Genomic DNA, 21,829 nt, shown 5'->3' with positions numbered 1-21,829 from the left:
ACCAGTAGTCGAACCTCGGATCCAGGAGGAACAATGCGGTTTTCGTCCTGGTCGCGGAACACTGGACCAGCTCTATACCCTTCATAGGGTGCTCGAGGGTTCATGGGAGTTTGCCCAACCAGTCCACATGTGCTTTGTGGATCTGGAGAAGGCATTCGACCGTGTCCCCCATAGTATTCTGTGGGGGGTGCTTCGGGAGTATGGGGTTCGGGGCTCTTTGCTAAGGGCTGTCCGGTCCCTGTACGAACGGAGCAGGAGTCTGGTTCGCATTGCCGGCAGTAAGTCAGACCTGTTCCCAGTGCATGTTGGACTCTGGCAGGGCTGCCCTTTGTCACCGGTTCTGTTCATAATTTTTATGGACAGAATTTCTAGGCGCAGCCAGGGGCCAGAAGGAATCCTGTTTGGGAACCACAGGATTTCATCTCTGCTTTTTGCGGATGATGTTGTTCTGATGGCTTCTTCAAACCAGGACCTTCAGCATGCACTGGGGCGGTTTGCAGTCGAGTGTGAAGCGGCTGGGATGAGAATCAGCACCTCCAATTCCGAGGCCATGGTTCTCGACCGGAAAAGGGTGGCTTGCCCTCTCCAGGTTGGTGGAGAAGTTCTGCCTCAAGTGGAGGAGTTTAAGTATCTCGGGATCTTGTTCACGAGTGAGGGAAGGATGGAGCGTGAGATCGACAGGCGGATCGGTGCAGCCTCCGCAGTGATGCGGTCGCTTTACCGGTCCGTTGTGGTGAAGAAGGAGCTGAGCCAAAAGGCGAAGCTCTCAATTTACCGGTCGATCTACGTTCCGACTCTCACCTATGGTCATGAGCTTTGGGTAATGACCGAAAGGACAAGATTGCGGATACAAGCGGCCGAAATGAGTTTCCTTCGCAGGGTGGCTGGGCGCTCCCTTAGAGATAGGGTGAGAAGCACAGTCACTCGGGAGGAGCTCGGAGTAGAGCCGCTGCTGCTCCACATCGAGAGGAATCAACTGAGGTGGCTCGGGCATCTTTTTCGGATGCCTCCTGGACGCCTCCCTGGGGAGGTGTTCCAGGCATGTCCCCCCGGGAGGAGGCCCCGGGGAAGACCCAGGACACGCTGGAGGGACTATGTCTCTCGGCTGGCCTGGGAACGCCTCGGTGTTCTTCCCGAGGAGCTGGCCGAGGTGTCTGGGGAAAGGGAAGTTTGGGCTTCCCTGCTTAGACTGCTGCCTCCGCGACCCAGTCCCGGATAAAGCAGAAGAAGACGAGACGAGACGATATTCACTTCGCCTTCAGCGAGTAATTGTTAAATATTCTACAATGAGGTGCTGTGATGTGGCCTGATATAAAGTTACAATAACTTCCCAAAGATTTATTCCTCTTAAACCACAGCACTTTGCTATAGTCACATTTAATTTACTTGAACATCCATGAGACAAGTTAGTTCCTGTTATCACTTATACTATAGCAGCTATAAACTCTTGTTTCATCACCAGCCTCTCTTTTTCTCTCATTTGGATGGGATAATAAGACTTGTCTTGTTATAGAAAAACCAGAAAACACAAAAGACCTCTGTCCTGAACACTTTCCCATAGTAGAAAGTGCTACCACCCAAGACTCCTTCCATAAGTGTGAGACAATAAAATGCAATTTTATTTGGTTAAATAAGATATTTTCATTCATTCATTTTTTAATGCCACTTATCCATTACAGGTCGCAGATGAGACGAGCTGGAAACAATCCCAGCTGATTGGCTGAGAGGTAGGGATCAGCCTGCCCAGAGGAAAGGAAATTTTAAAATGAGATCTCTTCTCTTTCTCAATCATTTCTCCTAGACAATAATGAGATCATAGTGATATTAAAATGAGATTATTGCTTTTGTCTCCTGCTTCTCAGGTTTGTCTCTGGAGCAAAAGAGTTAAGTTATCTCATTGTAGACTACCTTTAATCTACAAATGAGTTCTCAACAATGTTTTAAATAATGCTCAGTGTTTACCAATTTATACATCTCATACTTTACTCAGGCTGATCCACCAGAGACCTCTTTCTGTAAACTCACACAATTCTCATTTCAGATCTATTTGGTGAGTCTCAGATTAGGCTCCATCAGTTCTGTAAAAAAGGTCTCTACACAATCTTGAACCGCTCTCATTCTAGTCATCTCAGCTTAGGGTTGTTTTACAATCAGGGTACAAAGTTTGTGTCACAGGGGTCCAAAATTCAAATTGATTCAAACTGGTTCTTGTACCAGTTTTTAAGTGAAGTGATTCTTAGAGAGGAAATTTTTTTTGACAATTCAGAATCCACTACTTCCATAGTGCTTTTAAATATAAGGCTGTAAGCTTTGTGTTAGTTGTCTCTAATATTTATGTCCCAATATCTTGACCAAATTTTAGGATGAAAATAATCATTTTAGATATGTTATTTTATATTGAAAAATTAGCTGTCTCGGAGAGGAAATTTTTTTGACACAATTACTTACTAATTTGATCAAAATAGTCTGAAAACTTACTGGCATTCAACATTAAAACTTAACTATGTTTCCAATGATTATGGAACCAAATATTTGTTTTATGGTATAAAGAATGATTTAAGTGCATCCCTTTTGGAGCTACCTGTGGTCAAAAAAGCACTTTTTCTAAATGACATGAGTAATTTTGCTAAATATGACATACATCCACCAAAAATAACGTTATCACCAATTTTTTTTGCATGGTAAATAGAGCTATCACAGGGCTACAATAAACAACCTAGTTTATTTAGTCAAGACTTTTGATATTGAAGATAATAAGTGTTAAATGTGATTTTTAGCTTGTGTACCCTGATTGTAAAACAACCCTTTAGTCCTTTTTTGATTTACAAAAGAGATCTCAACAAAGGCTTAAACAATACATTTGTGCATCTCATATTTTACTCAGGGTTATGCATCAGAGAGCTCTCTAAGTGAACTCATTTAATGCTCATTTAGTTCTCTCTGGTAAAGATGCGCAGATGATGACATTATGATGTTAGATCACTTGCGGCGTGACCCACACATCACCCACCTAACGGTCGGACGCGGCAAACTCGCGTGAAGAAGAATTTACCTCCAGTCAAGATTTGGCGCCCAGTGAAACGGCGTGGGCATGAAGGATTGTTCAGAACTTGCCACCACGAAAACTCAGAGAAGGTACATTAACATTTTGGTAATTTGCTAAAGTTCTTTCATATTTTTAGACTCAATGTCAAATCCGTCGTGTATAGGTGACATTGAACAACCTGACGAAGCAGCACATAACGTTAGCTAGCTGGTTTAATGTTAGCCACTTGTACATCACTGGCTGTGCTACGGAAGGCTGTATACTGAGGAGGAAGCAATTTGCATTACAGCCGTGAATGAGGATTCAAAATGGCACCTCGGCTCAGTTTTCCCTTCCTCCTCGGTATACAAGTGCACTTCCATGGCAGGAAAAACACTACATTTTGCCGCCTATGTAGTCCCCTATTTATACAAAACTGAGTCATTCAGGATTCAGCCATGTTTTTGCTCGGTGTTTTTGCTCGACCAAAGTTATACAGTAGGTGAGGCTAGGATGGCTGCTTTTAATGGAAGTAGCCTAGCCCAGGGCTTTTCAAAGTGTGGGGCGCACCTTCCCTAGGGGGTGCCAGAGTTCTTCAGGGGGGCGCAACGTGAGGAAAAATAAACCAGAATAAGTTACTATTGCGGACATTTAGCGAACTTCAGCTAGCCTTTGCCAGAGACAAAATGGATCAATTTTTAGTACCTAAAGCTACAGTGAGTCAGGAGACAGAGTCTGGGCCAAGCAAAAAAAGAAGGAAGTATGACCATGATTATTTAAAGTTTGGATTTTCATGGACTGGATCTGAAGATGCTCCACTGCCACAGTGTGTTGTCTGCCAAGAGGTGCTAGCTAACAATGCTATGAGATGTTTAAAATGTGTAAAACAAGATGTTTTAAAAAAAAAGCACAGATGTTTAAAATGTGTAAAAAAAAAAAGAGTTTTTAAAAAGCACAGATGTTTAAAATGTGTAAAAAAGAGGTTTTAAAAAGCGCAGATGTTTAAAATGTGTAAAAAAAGAGGTTTTAAAAAGCGCAGATGTTTAAAATGTGTAAAAAAAGAGGTTTTAAAAAGCGCAGATGTTTAAAATGTGTAAAAAAAGAGGTTTTAAAAAGCGCAGATGTTTAAAATGTGCAAAAAAGAGGTTTTAAAAAAACGCAGATGTTTAAAGTGTGTAAAAAAAGAGGTTTTAAAAAGCGCAGATGTTTAAAATGTGTAAAAAAGAGGTTTTAAAAAGCGCAGATGTTTAAAATGTGTAAAAAAAGAGGTTTTAAAAAGCGCAGATGTTTAAAATGTGTAAAAAAGAGGTTTTAAAAAAAGCACAGATGTTTAAAATGTGTTAAAAAGAGGTTTTAAAAAAAGCACAGATGTTTAAAATGTGTAAAAAAGATGTTTTAAAAAGCACAGATGTTTAAAATGTGTAAAAAAGAGGTTTTAAAAAGCACGGATGTTTAAAATGTGTAAAAAAGATGTTTTAAAAAGCGCAGATGTTTTAAAATGTGTAAAAAAGAGGTTTCAAAAAGCACAGATGTTTAAAATGTGTAAAAGAGAGGTTTTAAAAAAGCTCATATGTTTAAAATAAAAAAAATAAAAATGTGTACAACAACCATTTTTTTAAATACGAATGGAACATTAAGTATAGCAACAATAAAAATTGTAAGGGGGGGACGCTGTTGTTTATTTGCTCTCTGAGGGGGGGCTGACTCTCCCACACATTGAAAACCCCTGGTCTAGCCTATGACGTTAAACCAGACCTGGGCATTTTACGGCCCGCAGGCCGCATCCGGCCCTTTGGTTCATTCTGACCGGCCCGCGTAAGGTTAATTAAAAGTTACAAAATAAACGTATTTTCTAATTTTACTTCATGCATGGACTGAATGTGCATTGCTTTTATTTTGAAGTTGTGTTCAACAAAAACGCAATGCGCGTGACATGAACATGACATGAAATCCCACGAAACCTAATCCCGCGATAACTACTTCCGTAATTTGTCCAGACCAACCACAAACTTGTACGTCATCCTTCAAACGGTCCATCCAATCACACAGTGTGACATCACCAGCAGGCACCGGAGCCCGAGCCGATCTGTAGATCTGATACCTACACAGAATCGACACGGCATCATTATAATATGATGTATCTTGCTTGATATTTGGAGTAGAAAGACAATATTGTGATGTCTTTATTGTGTTTTGGGGTGAATGTGACTGAAAAAAAAATGGTACAAACGGTCACATTTTGTTAACCATTGTTTTGGGAAATCTGATTGAATAAATGACATTTTTTGTAAGGCAACCTTGTTTTTTCCATACTCTTACCAGTCTTAGCAGCTTGTAAAAGCAATGTTATTTACTTCTTTATATAAAGAAATACAATTAATATTATGCAGAATTTAGTTCAGCCTTTTGGTCTGGCCCTCCACAAAATTTTCTGTTTCTCATGTGGCCCCATGGAAAAAATAATTCCCCACCCCTGCGTTAAAACATACTTTCACATTATTTCTTGATAAGGTGTTTTCACGTTATTACATGAAAATATCATGAAATAACGTGATAATTTCATGTTATAACATGATGATTTTGTATCATGAAATTACGTGATGTGTTATTACATGATAAATATATTGTAAAAACGTGATAAGATATTGTTATAACAAAGTTTTCACGTAATTACTTGATATTAAGCCTTTTTTTTTTGAGTGTGGCAGCAATACGCTTCCGTAGTGCAGCTTGTCTAAAGCTAGACAATTTAACGTTGCTAGCTTATATTAGTCTCTATCAAAGCCCTAGATACAGCTTTGGTCTGTATGTTTTGAATGCCATTGGTGTTAAGCCATGCTGTAGCCAAAATGCACAGAATTTCAAAATGACTTTGGTATTATGTCAGTCAAGATGACGAAGCTAATGTTATTGCCACTGGTTTACAGCTCAATGCCACCGAAAAGAAGCCGGCAGCCTCCTAAAAAATTGGAAGACTACCATAGACTATCAGACCAAATTGCTGAACAAACAGCGGTGGACCAAAATAGTAAGTATATTATTTCCCACAATATGTTCTCACTTTTGTTTAACCGTTAACTTGCAGCATATTGTAACAGGAGTGAAAGGGCACTCTTTCAACCCAGGTAAACTAGGAAGTAGCTAGCCTTGATGCAGTCAAGGGATCGAGAAATAGGCAAGTCGGCATCTGCAGTCATGAATAACTTACCAGTTAACATTTCTTTGTAATTAATTGAATTTGTAGCACAAAAAGTCGGGCAGAATGGTTAGCTGCTGCACACGCCTTGTGAATGGCCTAGCTAGCTCGATAATAACATCAGCAATCTAAATGTAAATGAACTAATATGACCATACTTCTACCTTTATCAGTAATTTGAGGGCTAGACATTAGCAAATCGGTTGTCTGGCATTTATTCACTGTGGAATTACCATCTGTTATCGCGTTTATCATCTGCAGTTTTTGTCAACAAGGGTGGCCATATGCCCAGCTTTATATATAATGCCCTGTCCAGCGTAGCCCCGAGCCAGACATGTATTCCTTTTTGGAATTGCGCTGGAAAGGCATCACAATTTCATACCACACATCATGTGCACTGGAGGGTTTGCCTGAATTTGAACAGTCAGACTTCAGTAGCAAACTTGGAAAATTGAGAATGCAAAGATCTACAGTGAGAAACCAGCTGATGTGCCTAGTTTAATCTTGCACAGTCTCAGCCCTTGATGGCATATGAACTGTTATATGTTTGGGAGGGATAACTTTACTAATAGGTGTACACTGTTTTACTCTATTTGAATTTTACATTTACATTACAAAGTCTTGGACCATGAAAAAGTCAGTGGAATACTTAGTAAGTAAATTCTCGTCTCGTCTTCTTCCGCTTATCCGGGGCCGGGTCATGGAGGCAGCAGTCTGAGCATGGAAGCCCAAACTTCCCTTTCCCCAGACACCTCGGCCAGCTCCTCGGGAAGAACACCGAGGCGTTCCCAGGCCAGCCGAGAGACATAGTCCCTCCAGCGTGTCCTGGGTCTTCCCCGGGGCCTCCTCCCGGGGGGACATGCCTGGAACACCTCCCCAGGGAGGCGTCCAGGAGGCATCCGAAAGAGATGCCCGAGCCACCTCAGCTGATTCCTCTCGATGTGGAGGAGCAGCGGCTCTACTCCGAGTTCCTCCCGAGTGACTGTGCTTCTCACTGTATCTCTAAGGGAGTGCCCAGCCACCCTGCAAAGGAAACTCATTTCGGCCGCTTGTATCCGCAATCTTGTTCTTTCGGTCATTACCCAAAGCTCATGACCATAGGTGAGAGTCGGAACGTAGATCGACCGGTAAATCGAGAGCTTCACCTTTTGGCTCAGCTCCTTCTTCACCACAACGGACCGGTAAAGCGACCACATCACTGCGGAGGCTGCACCGATCCCCCTGTTGACTTCACGCTCTATCCTTCCCTCACTCGTGAACAAGATCCCGAGATACTTAAACTCCTCCACTTGAGGCAGGACTTCTCCACCAACCTGGAGAGGGCAAGCCACCCTTTTCCAGTCGAGAACCATGGCCTCGGACTTGGAGGTGCTGATTCTCATCCCAGCCGCTTCACACTCGGCTGCAAACCGCCCCAGTGCATGCTGAAGGTCCTGGTTTGAAGAAGCCAACGGGACAACATCATCCGCAAAAAGCAGAGATGAAATCCTGTGGTTCCCAAACAGGATTCCTTCCGGCCCCTGGCTGCACCTAGAAATTCTGTCCATAAAAATTATGAACAGAACTGGTGACAAAGGGCAGCCCTGCCAGAGTCCAACATGCACTGGGAACATGTCTGACCTACTGCCGGCAATGCGAACCAGACTCCTGCTCCGTTTGTACAGGGACCGGACAGCCCTTAGCAAAGAGCCCCGTACCCCATACTCCCGAAGCACCCCCCACAGAATACCATGAGGGACACGGTCAAATGCTTCTCCAGATCCACAAAGCACATGTGGACTGGTTGGGCAAACTCCCATGAACCCTCGAGCACCCTATGAAGGGTATAGAGCTGGTCCAGTGTTCCGCGACCAGGACAAAAAACGCATTGTTCCTCCTGGATCTGAGGTTTTACTATTGGCCGAATTCTCCTCTCCAGTACCCTGGAGTAAACCTTCCCTGGGAGGCTGAGAAGTGTGATTACCCTATAATTGGAGCACACTCTCTGGTCCCCTTTCTTAAAAAGAGGGACCACCACCCCAGTCTGCCACTCCAGAGGCACTGTCCCCGACCACCACGCGATGTTGCAGAGGCGTGTCAGCCAAGACAGCCCCACAACATCCAGAGACTTGAGATAGTCAGGGCAGATCTCATCCACCCCTGGTGCCTTGCCACCGAGGAGCTTGCAAACCACCTCAGTGACTTCGGCTTGGGTAATGGACGAGTCCACCTCTGAGTCATCAGCCTCCGCTTCCTCAATGGAGGACGTGACGGTGGGATTGAGGAGATCCTCAAAGTATTCCTTCCACCGCCCGACAATGTCCCCAGTCGAGGTCAACAGCTCCCCACCCGCACTGTAAACAGTGTTGGCAGAGTACTGCTTTCCCCTCCTGAGACGCCGGACGGTTTGCCAGAATTTCTTTGAGGCCGACCGATAGTCCTTCTCCATGGCCTCCCTGAACTCCTCCCAGTTCTGAGTTTTTGCCTCCACAACTGCCCGAGCTGCGGCACGCCTGGCCTGCCGATACCTGTCAGCTGCCTCAGGAGTCCCGGAGGTCAACATGGCCTGATAGGACTCCTTCTTCAGCTTGACGGCATCCCTTACTTCTGGTGTCCACCACCGGGTTCGGGGATTGCCGCCACAACATGCACCGGAGACCTTGCGGCCACAGCTCCAAACAGCTGCGTCTACAATGGAGGTAGAGAACATGGTCCACTCAGACTCAATGTTCCCTGCCTCCTTTGGAAGCTGGGAGAAGCTCTCCCGGAGGTGAGAGTTATAGACCTCCCCAACAGAGTGCTCGGCCAGACGTTCCCAGCAGACCCTCACCATACGTTTGGGCCTGCCAGGTCTGTCCGGCTTCCTCCTCCGCCAGTGGATCCAACTCACTACCAGGTGGTGATCAGTTGACAGTTCAGCCCCTCTCTTCACCCGAGTGTCCAAGACATAGGGCCGGAGATAAGACGAAATGACAACAAAGTCGATCATCAACCTCCGACCTAAGGTGTTCTGGTGCCACGTGCACTTATGGACACCCCTATGCTTGAACATGGTGTTCGTTATGGACAAACCATGACTAGCACAGAAGTCCAATCACAAAACACCACTCGGGTTCAGATCGGGGAGGCCGTTCCTCCCAACCACGCCTCTCCAGGTGTCACTGTCATTGCCCACATGAGCATTGGAGTCCCCCAGTAGAACAATGAAGTCCCCAGTTTGAGCACCTCTCAGTACCTCTCCTAGGGACTCCAAGAAGGCCGGATACTCTATACTGCTATTCGGACCGTAGGCACAAACAACAGCAAGAGCCCTCTCTCCAATCCGAAGGCGCAGAGAGGTGACCCTCTCATTCACTGGGGTAAACTCCAACACATGGCGGCTGAGCTGGGGAGCTATAAGCAAGCCTACACCAGCCCGCCGCCGCTCACCATGGGCAACTCCAGAGAAGTGGAGAGTCCAGCCCCTCTCGAGGAGCTGGGTTCCAGAGCCCAAGCTGTGCGTGGAGGTGAGCCCGACTATCTCGAGCCGGTACCTCTCAACCTCCCACACAAGCTCAGGCTCTTTCCCCCCCAGCGAAGTGACATTCCATGTCCCAACAGCTAGCCGCTGTGTTCGGGGATCAGGTCATCGAGGCCCCTGCGTTCGACTGCCTCCCAATCCACACTGCACCGGCCCCCTACGGCTACCTCTGTGGGTGGTGAACCCACAGGAGGTCGGGCCCACATCACGGATTCGGGCTGAGCCCGGCCGGGCCCCGTGGGCAAAGGCCCGGCCACCAAGTGCTCGCATATGAGCCCCAACCCCGGGCCTGGCTCCAGGGTGGGGCCCCAGCTGCGCCATACCGGGCGACGTCACGGTCTTTGATCAATTATTCTCCATAAGGGTTTTGGTGAACTGCTCTTGGTCTGGCCTGTCACCTAGGACCTGTCTGCCTTGGGAGACCCTAACAGGGGCGTAATGCCCCCGACAACATAGCTCCTAGGATCATTCAAGCACACAAACCCCTCCACCACAATAAGGTGGCAGTTCTAGGAGGGGTAGTAAATAAATTGTTCTATTAATTTCTATAATATTCTTTCATCATGTATTTAAGCAATTAGCCACAAGGGGCGGTGATTTATACTGTATTTACAATGGCTAAGGGGTAGCCTAGAAATCTAGACGTACCCTAGCAGTAGCAAATGGATTTGCTATGCAGGTACATCAAGAAACAAACCATAGGGCCTCAGTAGCTGTTCTCCCAAGTTTGGTCGGACCAATCATATCGTTCTATCTTTCTAGAGAGTCGCCTGGACGTACTCTAGTGGTAGCATATCAGGCTACTATTGCATGCAGAGGCAGTTTGAAAGACAACCGCTGATTCCACACCTTGAATTGAGCCTGGTCTATCGGTTGTAGCCAGACCATACATTTTGATGTTATCGTCTGGTTTGTCAAGCTAGCTAAGGGGTATAGTTTGGTACGATGTGCAGCGGAGTGCAGTTAGACCCCCTTAGCCACTGTAAATACAGTATAGCCCATGGCCTCAGGTGGCTTATTGGTTTTCTGTAACTGTTACAACATATGTTGATGGTTTTATTCAATAAAGACACATCAAGTTAAAATTAAAGTGATTTATTTAAAAATAACCATTCCTTACACCAATAATGTAGATTGTCACACAGTAGTAAGTGGAACATTGGCCACAGCTTGTAACGACTTAATTTTTTACAATTCCTTGCGTAGGGATGTGTACGCAAGAATGTGTAACCTTGTGTAAGGTTAGCCAGGAATTACAACAGAAAGGAACACATTTCAGCCAATCAAAATCAATGACCGGAACTGTCAGTTTCAGAGCTATTATTACTACACTGATAGATTGATTTTGCCTTTTATCTGCAGCCTACATTATGCACTGCGGAACGCTCAGCGGATGGACAGCTGTGGAATCTTCAAAAGTCAAGAAGGCTTTTGTTAATAAATGTCAAACGAGGGCCGGAGGTTCCAAAAAATCCATGAAGCTGGGGTAATTTTCTCTTTTATTTTGAATTATTTCCAATTGTGGTAGGCTTTATTGGTGGGCTCTTTTAAGGGTAGGCCTCTATTGCACTAAAATTATTCAACGTTTATACAGTTAATGTCAAAATGTGTTAGCCTGGCACCGCACAAACCCACATCAAGATGTTGGGTCTGGGGACGCACCATTGGCGGGAAGGGCGGGATAAACGGTTGTCTTTCAAATCCCTCTACACGCAGTAGGATAGCGCTACAACCAATCAGAGCAACGAAGAAGGTGACTTAGAGCGATGTCACTGCTGTAATGTAGCCTCACCCCAGACCCCATAAACTAACATCCAAGTAGTTTGTTGTAGCTTTGATTGTAGCGTAGGCTATTTCCAACATCATTCAGTTCAGATTATTTGTTGAATAGCCTATCTACTTTATCGCTAAAACATACTAACCATTTGTACGCGAGATGAACCTCATCCCACAATTCGCAACATCATCTTTGTTTTCAAGTAGCAGAGAATTCTTCTACTGTTTATTTCTAACACGAAACCATCGCATCTCTGTCATTATGCCCGCCTTCCGATTCAGCTCTTCACGATGTGATTGGCCCAGCCAGTTTTGGGGTTTCAGCTCGCAGCCCCAATGAAGAGTTGCTAGACTGTCCCTGGCTGCAAATTACATTTGCTGCCGCTGGGGGCGTCTAGATTTCTAGGCTAAAAATGTTACAAATCACTTAAAGGACAAATCCAGTGTAAACTGATCCATCACTGTGTGCTGTCCATAGGAAAAAGAACAAGAAAATGTGGCACAGCCAAGTCTGAGTTATGGACAGCGAAGTATAGCTCAGAGACATATAGAAGTATTTCTGTATGGCTCTGGAATAGCTCTGTTATAGCTGACCTAATGGGGCAAAGAAACCGAAGGCTCTTTGCCCTATTGGGTCAGCTTTATTTCCCTGTCCATAACTCAGTCTAGGTTATGCCAAATTTTATTGTTCTTTTTCCTTTGGACAGTGCCTGGTGAGCTCAAACAACAGGGCTATGGATCAGTTTACACTAGATTTGCCCTTCAATGGGACTGTGTGACATGGTCCAGCAATACTCATAACTTAAGCCTCACAGATCACAGGAGAAATGTTCCTGTTGAAACCACTAACAGAACTAAACAAAGTGAAGCTGCATTTAGTTGTTATGCGTTCTGACTCTGGAGCCAGCTCCCAGATGACATTAAAAAAATGCCCAAATTACTTTTTTGAAATCAGGACTCAGAACTAAATTATTTTCAGATGCCTAATTTTTTTTACACTGAATAGGCTTAGTCCAACCAAAACAAGGTTTTGCCTAGTGTTAAGCTGGACAGGGGTTAATCCTAGCCTGACAATACAGTTTACTCACTAGATGAGGTGAGGGAATTTAACAAACTTGTTTAAGCTTGACAAGTGTATCAATAAGTTTTTTTTTTTTCGTTTCCGTTTCTGGTTGAGAGTACGTCGTGCGCGTTCTGGCTGCCGCTTCTCACCAGAGCTTTTTAAATTTATTTTATTTTTATTTTCTTTCTTTTTCTATTTTCTATTTATTTATTTTCTGTGTGTTTGTGTAGTTTGAGGTTTGTTTGAGTGTTTTGTCCGCCGGTTGTGGTGTAGCTCCAGACCCAGTTTTGGGCGTCGGTTCCCTCCAGGCCTTGGTTCGCTGTGGGTGATGCCTGTGCTCCCAGCTATGGACTGCAGTGAGCCTGTTGCTCATTTTACATCATGGTTGTCCAGCGCTCTGTCCTTTAGTGCTTGGCGTGATGTTCCGAGCGATGTTGCTCGGTGGTGTCGCGGCGGCTGTGCAGGCGGTTTGGGACACACCAGCGCTCTGCGTGGCGGAGCTTCTGTGCTCGCTTTGTGGATCCATGGCATAGTGTTCGAGCGATGTTGCTGGCGGCGTCACGGCGGCGGTGCTGGAGATGTGGGACTTGTTTTCGTGCACCTTTTGGTGGGACTGTGGCTGCTACACCACGGAAATTACATCCTGACCCCTACTTGGTGGACTTTTTACTTTTTATTAATTTATTTTTTCCCTTGTCTATAATTGTAAAGCGTCCTTGGGCCTCTTGAAAGGCGCTATATAAATTTAACTTATTATTATTATTATTATTATTAATAAAATCTGTTTTGCAATGGGGCAACATTTAGCAAACGTGAGTGGTAGCTATCACGTCCCCCATTCTTCACTTGCACAACTTCAGTACTTCCAGAAATTAGACACGCTTCTCTATTTCCTCTCTTACACTATTGGATGAAGCTGACTGTCAGACAAATGTCTTACTTTGCATTTTTGAGTGGCTCATAAACTAACAATGTTCTCTTTTTTCTGCTTTTCTCTCCCTCCTCCCTGTGGCTGATTCCACCACCAGGATAGAAGACGCAGATTGACCAGCCCACGCTTGCATCTACCACTGTGTACAGTATGGCGCAAGTTCAGTTTGTTTATGTTATTAGTTTATTTGTCCATGTTGTTTGATTTATAGATAGGCTTTAATTGTCATTGTAAAAAGAACATATCAAGGCATTAACATGGCATTGAGTCCCATTGCTTGAAGTCCATTTTAAAGTGCAAGTGTGCAAGCTCCCATTGCTTAAAGTCCATGTTTTAAGTGAAACTGGTTTGCTTTGTTTTATAAAATAAAAGTTTGAAACGAAATGCTATGGAGTGCCCTATTTTTCTGATCCTCAACCTGATGTCTCAAGTGTAACTCCTCCTTCTCAACAGTTTCTCATTGCAATGTCTCCTCATTTGCTGTATTATTTCTCCTAAGGAGAAACAAGTTGTAAATGAGACTACTGTACACTCAAACATACAAGAGACCTCCCCTATTTCTCCTGCTTCTCAAACTAATATCTCTCTTGTGACTCCTACTTGTCTCATTGCTATGTCTCATCTTTTGCTTCTTTTATTTCTCCTAAGGCAAAATTAGGAGAAAGAACTGTGACAAAAGGAATACTTAAATGATCCTTAAAAGAGAATCACCATTTTGTCTCCTGAGCAACAGAAGGGATACAAGATAGATACGGTAGACAGATAGATGTACTTTATTGATCCCAAGCTGGAAAATTGTGTTACAGCAGCAAGTTATCGGACATGTGAAAAAACACCGTACAACCAAGTAAAATGAAAAGTCTATTGCAGTTCTAACACACACAGCGACAGAGAGCGATTCCATTCATACCCACATTCATGCATATGGGCAACTTGGAGTAACCAGTTGACCTAATCAGCATGTTTTTGGACTGTTGGAGGAAACTCCACACAGAAAGGCCCCAGTCGACCAGTAGGCGTGAACCCAGAACCTAATCATTATTATAATCATAATCATTAACAGGAAGTTAAGGGGCCTCGGCAAGATAAGAGATATTTTGGAAGTCTCAGCACCTCTGAATGAATAATCTAAGTGAATGTATGTAAATTTTGACCCTGTACCGATTTCAAAAAACCCAAAATAAATTAAAACTTCTGCACCAAATTAATGGGGTTTTTTTTCTATGAAAGAAATATGTTGTACAATCATTTTGCCACAGAAAATGAACAGTTCAGAGAAATCATTGAAAGCCCAAATATTGCCATGACGTTCATATCCAAGACGACATTCACGTCACTGTATGTAAACTTCTGACTACAACTGGACATTACTTAATCAATGGTGAAATTATTTTAGGTCACGTGAACCATCCTTGGCCAATCCCTGCACAGGAATTTTTTGATGAGGGATCTCATCTCATCTCATTATCTCTAGCCGCTTTATCCTGTTCTACAGGGTCGCAGGCAAGCTGGAGCCTATCCCAGCTGACTATGGGCGAAAGGCGGGGTACACCCTGGACAAGTCGCCAGGTCATCACAGGGCTGACACATAGACACAGACAACCATTCACACTCACACCTACGGTCAATTTAGAGTCACCAGTTAACCTAACCTGCATGTCTTTGGACTGTGGGGGAAACCGAAGCACCCGGGGAGAACATGCAAACTCCACACAGAAAGGCCCTCGCCGGCCACGGGGCTCGAACCCGGACCTTCTTGCTGTGAGGCGACAGCGCTAACCACTACACCACCGTGCCGCCCCTTGATGAGGGATATAATAATCAAATATACCATGAACTGAGAGGCTCCGGTTGATATTATGGATTTTCTGAGGTAACTGGCATAGTACTATTTTGTGAGGGGTGCAGCCCTGAAGAAAATAGTACTACCCCAGTCACCGAAGAGAATCCATAATTCCCAGAGCCTCTCAGTGCATGGTATATTTGATTTATATCCCTCATCAAAAAATTCCAAACTAAAAGTGTTAACTACAAAGAATTAGAAATAAATCTGGGGGAAAAAAATCAAATCAATAGGCATGATCATGATGCGGAGATCTATATACATAGAAATGCTCATGGAGCCACAGCTGTGACTCGAGTCGGCCATGTAGCTTGAAATTGTGACATTAGTTCATGGTATATCCAGGATATACCATGACTGACTCGTGCCTTATCCATTTTTTTTTGACATCATGAGATACTTAATGAATGGTGGAACTATTTTATATCACGTGAGCCATCCTTGGCTAATCCCTGCACGAGATTTTTTTTGATGAGGAATATAATACATTTTATTATAGCAATATAGTAAAAGATTTATATTGCAATCAAACATTAAAACATTCCAGTTACTTACCGTACGCTTTCACAAATGGCCATGGTATCCATGCACCATCATGCAAAAACATTATGTTGGGGTAATGTTGCTCAAGAATGAACACTAATTCTTCTCTCTGTAAAAGTACTCCTATTTCTCAATAATAATAATAATAATAATAATAATAATTCAGATATTGTGGTTTATATTAAACCTGTCACACAGGCTAATACCTAAAATGCGTGGAAGGAAAATACCTAAAATGCGTGTTATAATAAGGAATATTATAACAGGTTGAAATTTCCACAGCTGCACCCCTATTTGAGAATCATAGTCTTAAAAGGATGAAAGATACTGATTTAAGGCTTAATTTAAATGTTTAATAATATTTTGGCAAATTTCTTAAGAAATGTGTAGAACTACGATTTTTTTTCTCTCACTACAGGGACGTCTTGGTAATTGTGCATACATTATATTACAGATAGAAGAGATTAAAAAAGTTGGGATATTGCTTTAATTATTTATAATTCTCCATACACTGTTGCCACATGACTGCACTTGAAGAAGAAGCAGCCTTTAAATTTGGTCACACGTACACTCAAGCACAGACTTAAGCACACAGTGAAATTCCTCCTCTACGTTTAACCCATCTGAAGCAGTGAACACACACAGAGCAGTTGACTTGACAATCTTGCAATCATGAGAACATGCTGGCATTCCCAGTTTACTCCTAACAACAAAATACTTGAACTTTACACAGCATCTCATCTCATCTCATTATCTCTAGCCGCTTTATCCTGTTCTACAGGGTCGCAGGCAAGCTGGAGCCTATCCCAGCTGACTACAGGCGAAAGGCGGAGTACACCCTGGACAAGTCGCCAGGTCATCACAGGGCTGACACATAGACACAGACAACCATTCACACTCACATTCACACCTACAGTCAATTTAGAGTCACCAGTTAACCTAACCTGCATGTCTTTGGACTGTGGGGGAAACCGGAGCACCCGGAGGAAACCCACGCGGACACGGGGAGAACATGCAAACTCCACACAGAAAGGCCCTCGCCTGCCACGGGACTTGAACCCGGACGTTCTTGCTGCGAGGCGACAGCGCTAACCACTACACCACCGTGCTGCCCAACGTTAGCATTATTTACTCATTATGGAATAATGTGTATTTTAAAATAGTTAAGGATTTGCTTCATTAAAAAACAGTGCTGTTCCCTCATTATGGTGGCAGCAGATGCAGATTCCTGACATCTTAATCAGGTATGGATTAGTGTCCTGGAACATAGGGACAAGCTGGATCTTACAAAAAATTAGACCAAACCAATAATCTTTTTTTTTCCCTTCTAAAAGCCTGAGATTATGAAAAAAAACAAAAAACAAATACGGTCAAAGTGGAATCTGTGTTTTATAAAATAAAAAGTTTTAGTGGAGTACAAATTAATTACAGAGATAAAGAAAATGACTACTGATCAACTTTATTTAAATTATAAACTTAGAAACATACACAATTACACAAACTCAGTCCACTCAGACTCAAACCAGTGATAAAATCTCAAGCATTTTTATTATTAGGTTGGAACAGTTCTTTGCTTAGAAAGGCCATTTAGCATTATATAACTATAGATAACTTTTTAATATCTCATCTCATCTCATTATCTCTAGCCGCTTTATCCTTCTACAGGGTCGCAGGCAAGCTGGAGCCTATCCCAGCTGACTACGGGCGAAAGGCGGGGTACACCCTGGACAAGTCGCCAGGTCATCACAGGGCTGACACATAGACACAGACAACCATTCACACTCACATTCACACCTACGGTCAATTTAGAGTCACCAGTTAACCTAACCTGCATGTCTTTGGACTGTGGGGGAAACCGGAGCACCCGGAGGAAACCCACGCGGACACGGGGAGAACATGCAAACTCCACACAGAAAGGCCCTCGCCGGCCCCGGGGCTCGAACCCAGGACCTTCTTGCTGTGAGGCGACAGCGCTAACCACTACACCACCGTGCCGCCCCTTTTTAATATTATTTATATATATATATAATTATATACACATTCAAAATTTTGAATAACACTATAAAAAAACAGATGCAAATTAAAAATAAGATTTTAAGACAATAATAATGATAATACCAAACTTTAAAACAAAGGGAAAAAAATTCTAATACTTTCAAAAAAAAAAATGGTCCAAGTACAGTTTATCATACAAATGTATAAGAATAAAAAAAATAAGCAAGGCAGCAGAAAGGAATGAACTATAAATAACGTTATGTACAGATGGGAACATTCAGGATTATGAAAGCAAAAGGATGACGTACACAAGGTGGGGGAGGAAGAAAAAGTCTCAAGTTAAAATGGGGGTCAAATTTACAATGTGACCCAGTCAATGAGACGGAACTAGAAAAGGGTGGAGGGGTGAAGACACTTGGAATGGATGAATGGACGAAGAGCATCACGTGTGAAAAGCAAGGACACGAAAAGACAGTGCAAGAGGGATCTCTCATTCTCGCTTTATCCTGTGTTTGTTTCTCTTCTTGCAGGTTTTATCCTCTTCCACAGACTGACGCAACATTCCGAACCGAAGATCAACAGGATGTTGTTTTCCAAAAGTATTGGAATATTCCACGGTGGGTTCTCAGGGACACTGGGAAACCCCCAGATAGAACTAACTAGAATTTGAAAGTCAGTATTGTTTGATGGTGTGTGAATAGTTCAACAGCCAACTGTTAAGAAATCATTTCTGATTTTATGTGGGGCCTCGGACAAGAGCAGAAGAAAAAAAAAAAAAAAGTCCAAGAAACCAATTTTCAGAGATTCAACACACATCAGCTTAAAAGAAGAATTCCTGAAAAAGCATCAAGTCCAAAATTTCACCACTGAGAAGTTAGAAAAACCATGAAGAGCTGAGTCCAGAGCTCATTCAGCATATAGCAAACACGCACATATTGCAGTGAAGTTACTACATAGGCACTTGCTCAGTGATCCGCACCTCCGAGAAGGCGGGACTAAAGGGGCGGAGCTTGCCAACAGTGGGTAGAAGGTTTGGGTGGGGTTACTTTGCTCAGTGTGTGTATTGGCACAGTGTTTCTCATTAAGAAAGAAAGGGAGAAAAAAAGAAATCCTCCAGCGTTTTTCAAGCTGCCTCACCTGTAGTGAGTGAGTGAGATTTGTAGAGTTAACTCCAGGTTGTATAGGCACAACTGCCCTTACATTATATTTTTAAATACTATACGAATGAACAGGTTTTCTGTTCATACCTCAGGTGAGTGGAATATCTTGCTATCACACATGCACTACAGATGGATAAATTAACCTGAAAATTTTTAAAGCAAAAACAGAACCCGCCAGACTTCCTTTACATAAGGAAATTTGACTATTTTTATTTTTTAATTAAGAAAAAAAATTAATCCAGATTGACGTATCAGAGACGAGTGATATCTCAGGGCTCATTTCCTCAATCAGCAGTGTGCAGGCTCTGACTCGGACGCCCATGGAGTTTAGGTACAGCGCTAATTTCAAACATTCACTCAAAATCGGACTGAAGCTAGCTGACAATTCACTTAAAAACACTGGAAAGTCACGGTGGAAGTGTTCTGTGGACATCTAATAAATTATGTGTATGGCTGGCCATGGCGTTTGGGGTACTGGTTTATTTGTGGTTTCTCAACAGTGACCTTTGACCCCTTAGAAAGAGGAAAGTAAAACGAAGCAAACCCCATTTTGCTATAACTAGGCAAATGTTGCACAGTTTAGTTTGCCTTGATCAAGTGTTTTCACTTTCCTCTTGAACCTCAAAAGCCATGTAAATGAGACAGAGAGATAGATTCTTGGTAGTTTTCCATTTGACTGGCTCAGTGGAGTGTTAAAGGACTGCTTCACTAAAAAAAAAAAAAAGTGCTAATAATGAAATAAAGTACGAATAGCCAGACAGAAGAATACAATAGGACAATGACCCGTCCCATTCAGTCTTTGCTAGCTCCACAAATAGGACCATGCTAATCAGAAACAACTAGCTTTCTTTTCTTATCAGTCATTTTCAGGGAGTATTTATTCACCCTCATTATTAGAAATGATCATGTGGTATACATTTGGCAACGTATTAAGCTTGTAAACACCCCGAGAGTGACTGAACAACCTTTCAGGACTAATCCCGCCTTTCTTAAGCTTTGCTGCGAGAAGTATGATGGGGGAAATATTCTACATACATTCTGTGATCACACTTTCAAGAACCAATTTTGACACAGCTTTTGTCTGAAAGCAGTGTCCTGTCTCTTGTCAATGATGACAGCAATGATTTTGTGCCATTTTGTTTTATAAGAAAAGAAGCACCTGTTGAAACATTTTTGAGAACCATACGAGCCACTCTCTCAGAGCCCAAACATATTTATAAGAACAACTAAAACGCAATTGTGCTAAAAGAACGTGGCGCCCAGACACTGTAACAGTGTCCAAAACAGTTTCAATGTTTTTCTTAAATCACGCAGTTTGTTGGTTCTGAAACGGTCCTCCGTGAGGAACTGGGATCTACCTCGTCCAATACACTGCTGCTTTTTTTTTTTTTGAAGGAGGAGGAGTAAAAATCACCCTGGTTTCTCCAGCATAGAACAGATCAATGCACCGTATATGTGAAGAAAATGCAAAAGGCTGTGTTTTTGTGTTATGTAAGTGAGCCACAAATATGGCTGCAAGCAAAAGTGAAACAGGTTTGAGTGGTCAGGTCTTTATCACTCAGCTGCACAAAGAGAAAAAGGGGAGAGGGGGAATGATTTCACCCCATGGTCCAGCTGTTTAACTCAAAACCAATTCAGAGTCGTATAAGTATGTTTATATTCATAGACCTGTAAACTACGTTAGGAAAAAAAAAAAGGTCACTCTAAAACTTGCATCTAAAAACAAAAACGATCGGGGAAGTGTATTTACACTGGAAAAAATAAAGACGAACATATTAACAAGACAATACACAAAATTACAAAATACTCAAGAAGGCATCTTTTTTTTGTCCTCTTCTGACAAAAATGCCACCCCGCTTGTCCTCCTCGGTCCTTGTTCCCTTTTCTGTGACTGCAGCCAGTCCAGTGCTGAGCTTGGTGTGTAACTGTATGTGTGTGAGAGAGAGGCTGAGGATGGAGGACGTCGCCCGCTCAGTAGGGTCCCTACTTAAAGTTGGCATAGTCGGAAAAGGCATCGATGTATTCCTGGACCACTTTGTAGCAAAATTCATACTGCTCCTGCATTGAGACAGACAGTGAGAAAAAATCAGCCAGCCATCGCCAGACAGTCTGCTTCATACAAGCATGTGTACATCTCATTTCATCTCATCATCTCTAGCCGCTTTATCCTGTTCTACAGGGTTGCAGGCAAGCTGGAGCCTATCCCAGCTGACTACGGGCGAAAGGCAGGGTACACCCTGGACAAGTCGCCAGGTCATCACAGGGCTGACACATAGACACAGACAACCATTCACACTCACATTCACACCTACGGTCAATTTAGAGTCACTAGTTAACCTAATCTGCATGTCTTTGGACTGTGGGGGAAACCGGAGCACCCGGAGGAAACCCACGCGGACACGGGGAGAACATGCAAACTCCACACAGAAAGGCCCTCGTCGGCCACGGGGCTCGAACCCGGACCTTCTTGCTGTGAGGCGACAACGCTAACCACTACACCACCGTGCCGCCGCGTGTGTACATGTACACAACAAATAAACAAGATGACGATGTCTGGGATTTAAAAAAATTTTTTTTTAATAGACTTCGAGTTGCCTGTTGGATGAGTAGATTGAACAAGCAGAAAACGATAAAATTTTGTATTTAATTTGGTTCATACCCATGTTGAAACATAACATGCTTTACGGTGCTGTGCAGTCTTCATCACATCTCAGCTGAAAGTTTGGGCAGTGACGCTGACTTTTGGTCAAGGCCGTGAATGATATGGCTACATTAGAAACTTTATTCAAATTGCATCA

At 43.2% G+C, this 21,829-nt stretch overlaps 1 protein-coding gene and 1 long non-coding RNA gene across 4 annotated transcripts in view; one reads left to right on the top strand and one right to left on the bottom strand.

Annotated features, from left to right (window-relative positions):
* LOC132894883 (uncharacterized) overlaps positions 1–13,874 on the top strand; it is a 40,936-nt gene extending 27,062 nt beyond the window's left edge. The window contains exons 1-5 of one of the 2 annotated variants that reach the window (XR_009655684.1): positions 1,802–2,089; positions 2,885–3,135; positions 5,953–6,053; positions 11,083–11,206; positions 13,588–13,874. This is a non-coding gene — a long non-coding RNA (uncharacterized LOC132894883). Of the gene's footprint in view, positions 1–1,801; positions 2,090–2,884; positions 3,136–5,952; positions 6,054–11,082; positions 11,207–13,587 lie in introns of those variants that run through there. The other variant, XR_009655685.1, reaches the window with a different exon arrangement.
* Positions 13,875–20,565: 6,691 nt separating this feature from the next.
* Positions 20,566–21,829, bottom strand: part of ptpra (protein tyrosine phosphatase receptor type A) — a 159,652-nt gene continuing 158,388 nt past the window's right edge. For both annotated transcript variants that reach the window (XM_060935650.1, XM_060935651.1), the window contains one exon: positions 20,566–21,089. In XM_060935650.1, coding sequence (XP_060791633.1) covers positions 21,015–21,089 — 75 coding nt within the window. In that variant the 3' untranslated portion in view covers positions 20,566–21,014. The remainder of the gene's footprint in view (positions 21,090–21,829) is intronic.

The sequence above is a fragment of the Neoarius graeffei genome, chromosome 12 (genome assembly GCF_027579695.1).
Source record: "Neoarius graeffei isolate fNeoGra1 chromosome 12, fNeoGra1.pri, whole genome shotgun sequence".
In the NCBI taxonomy this organism is placed as follows: domain Eukaryota; kingdom Metazoa; phylum Chordata; class Actinopteri; order Siluriformes; family Ariidae; genus Neoarius; species Neoarius graeffei.
The sequence above is the reverse complement of the archived record's forward strand: the minus strand, read 5'-3'. Positions and strand labels throughout refer to the sequence as shown.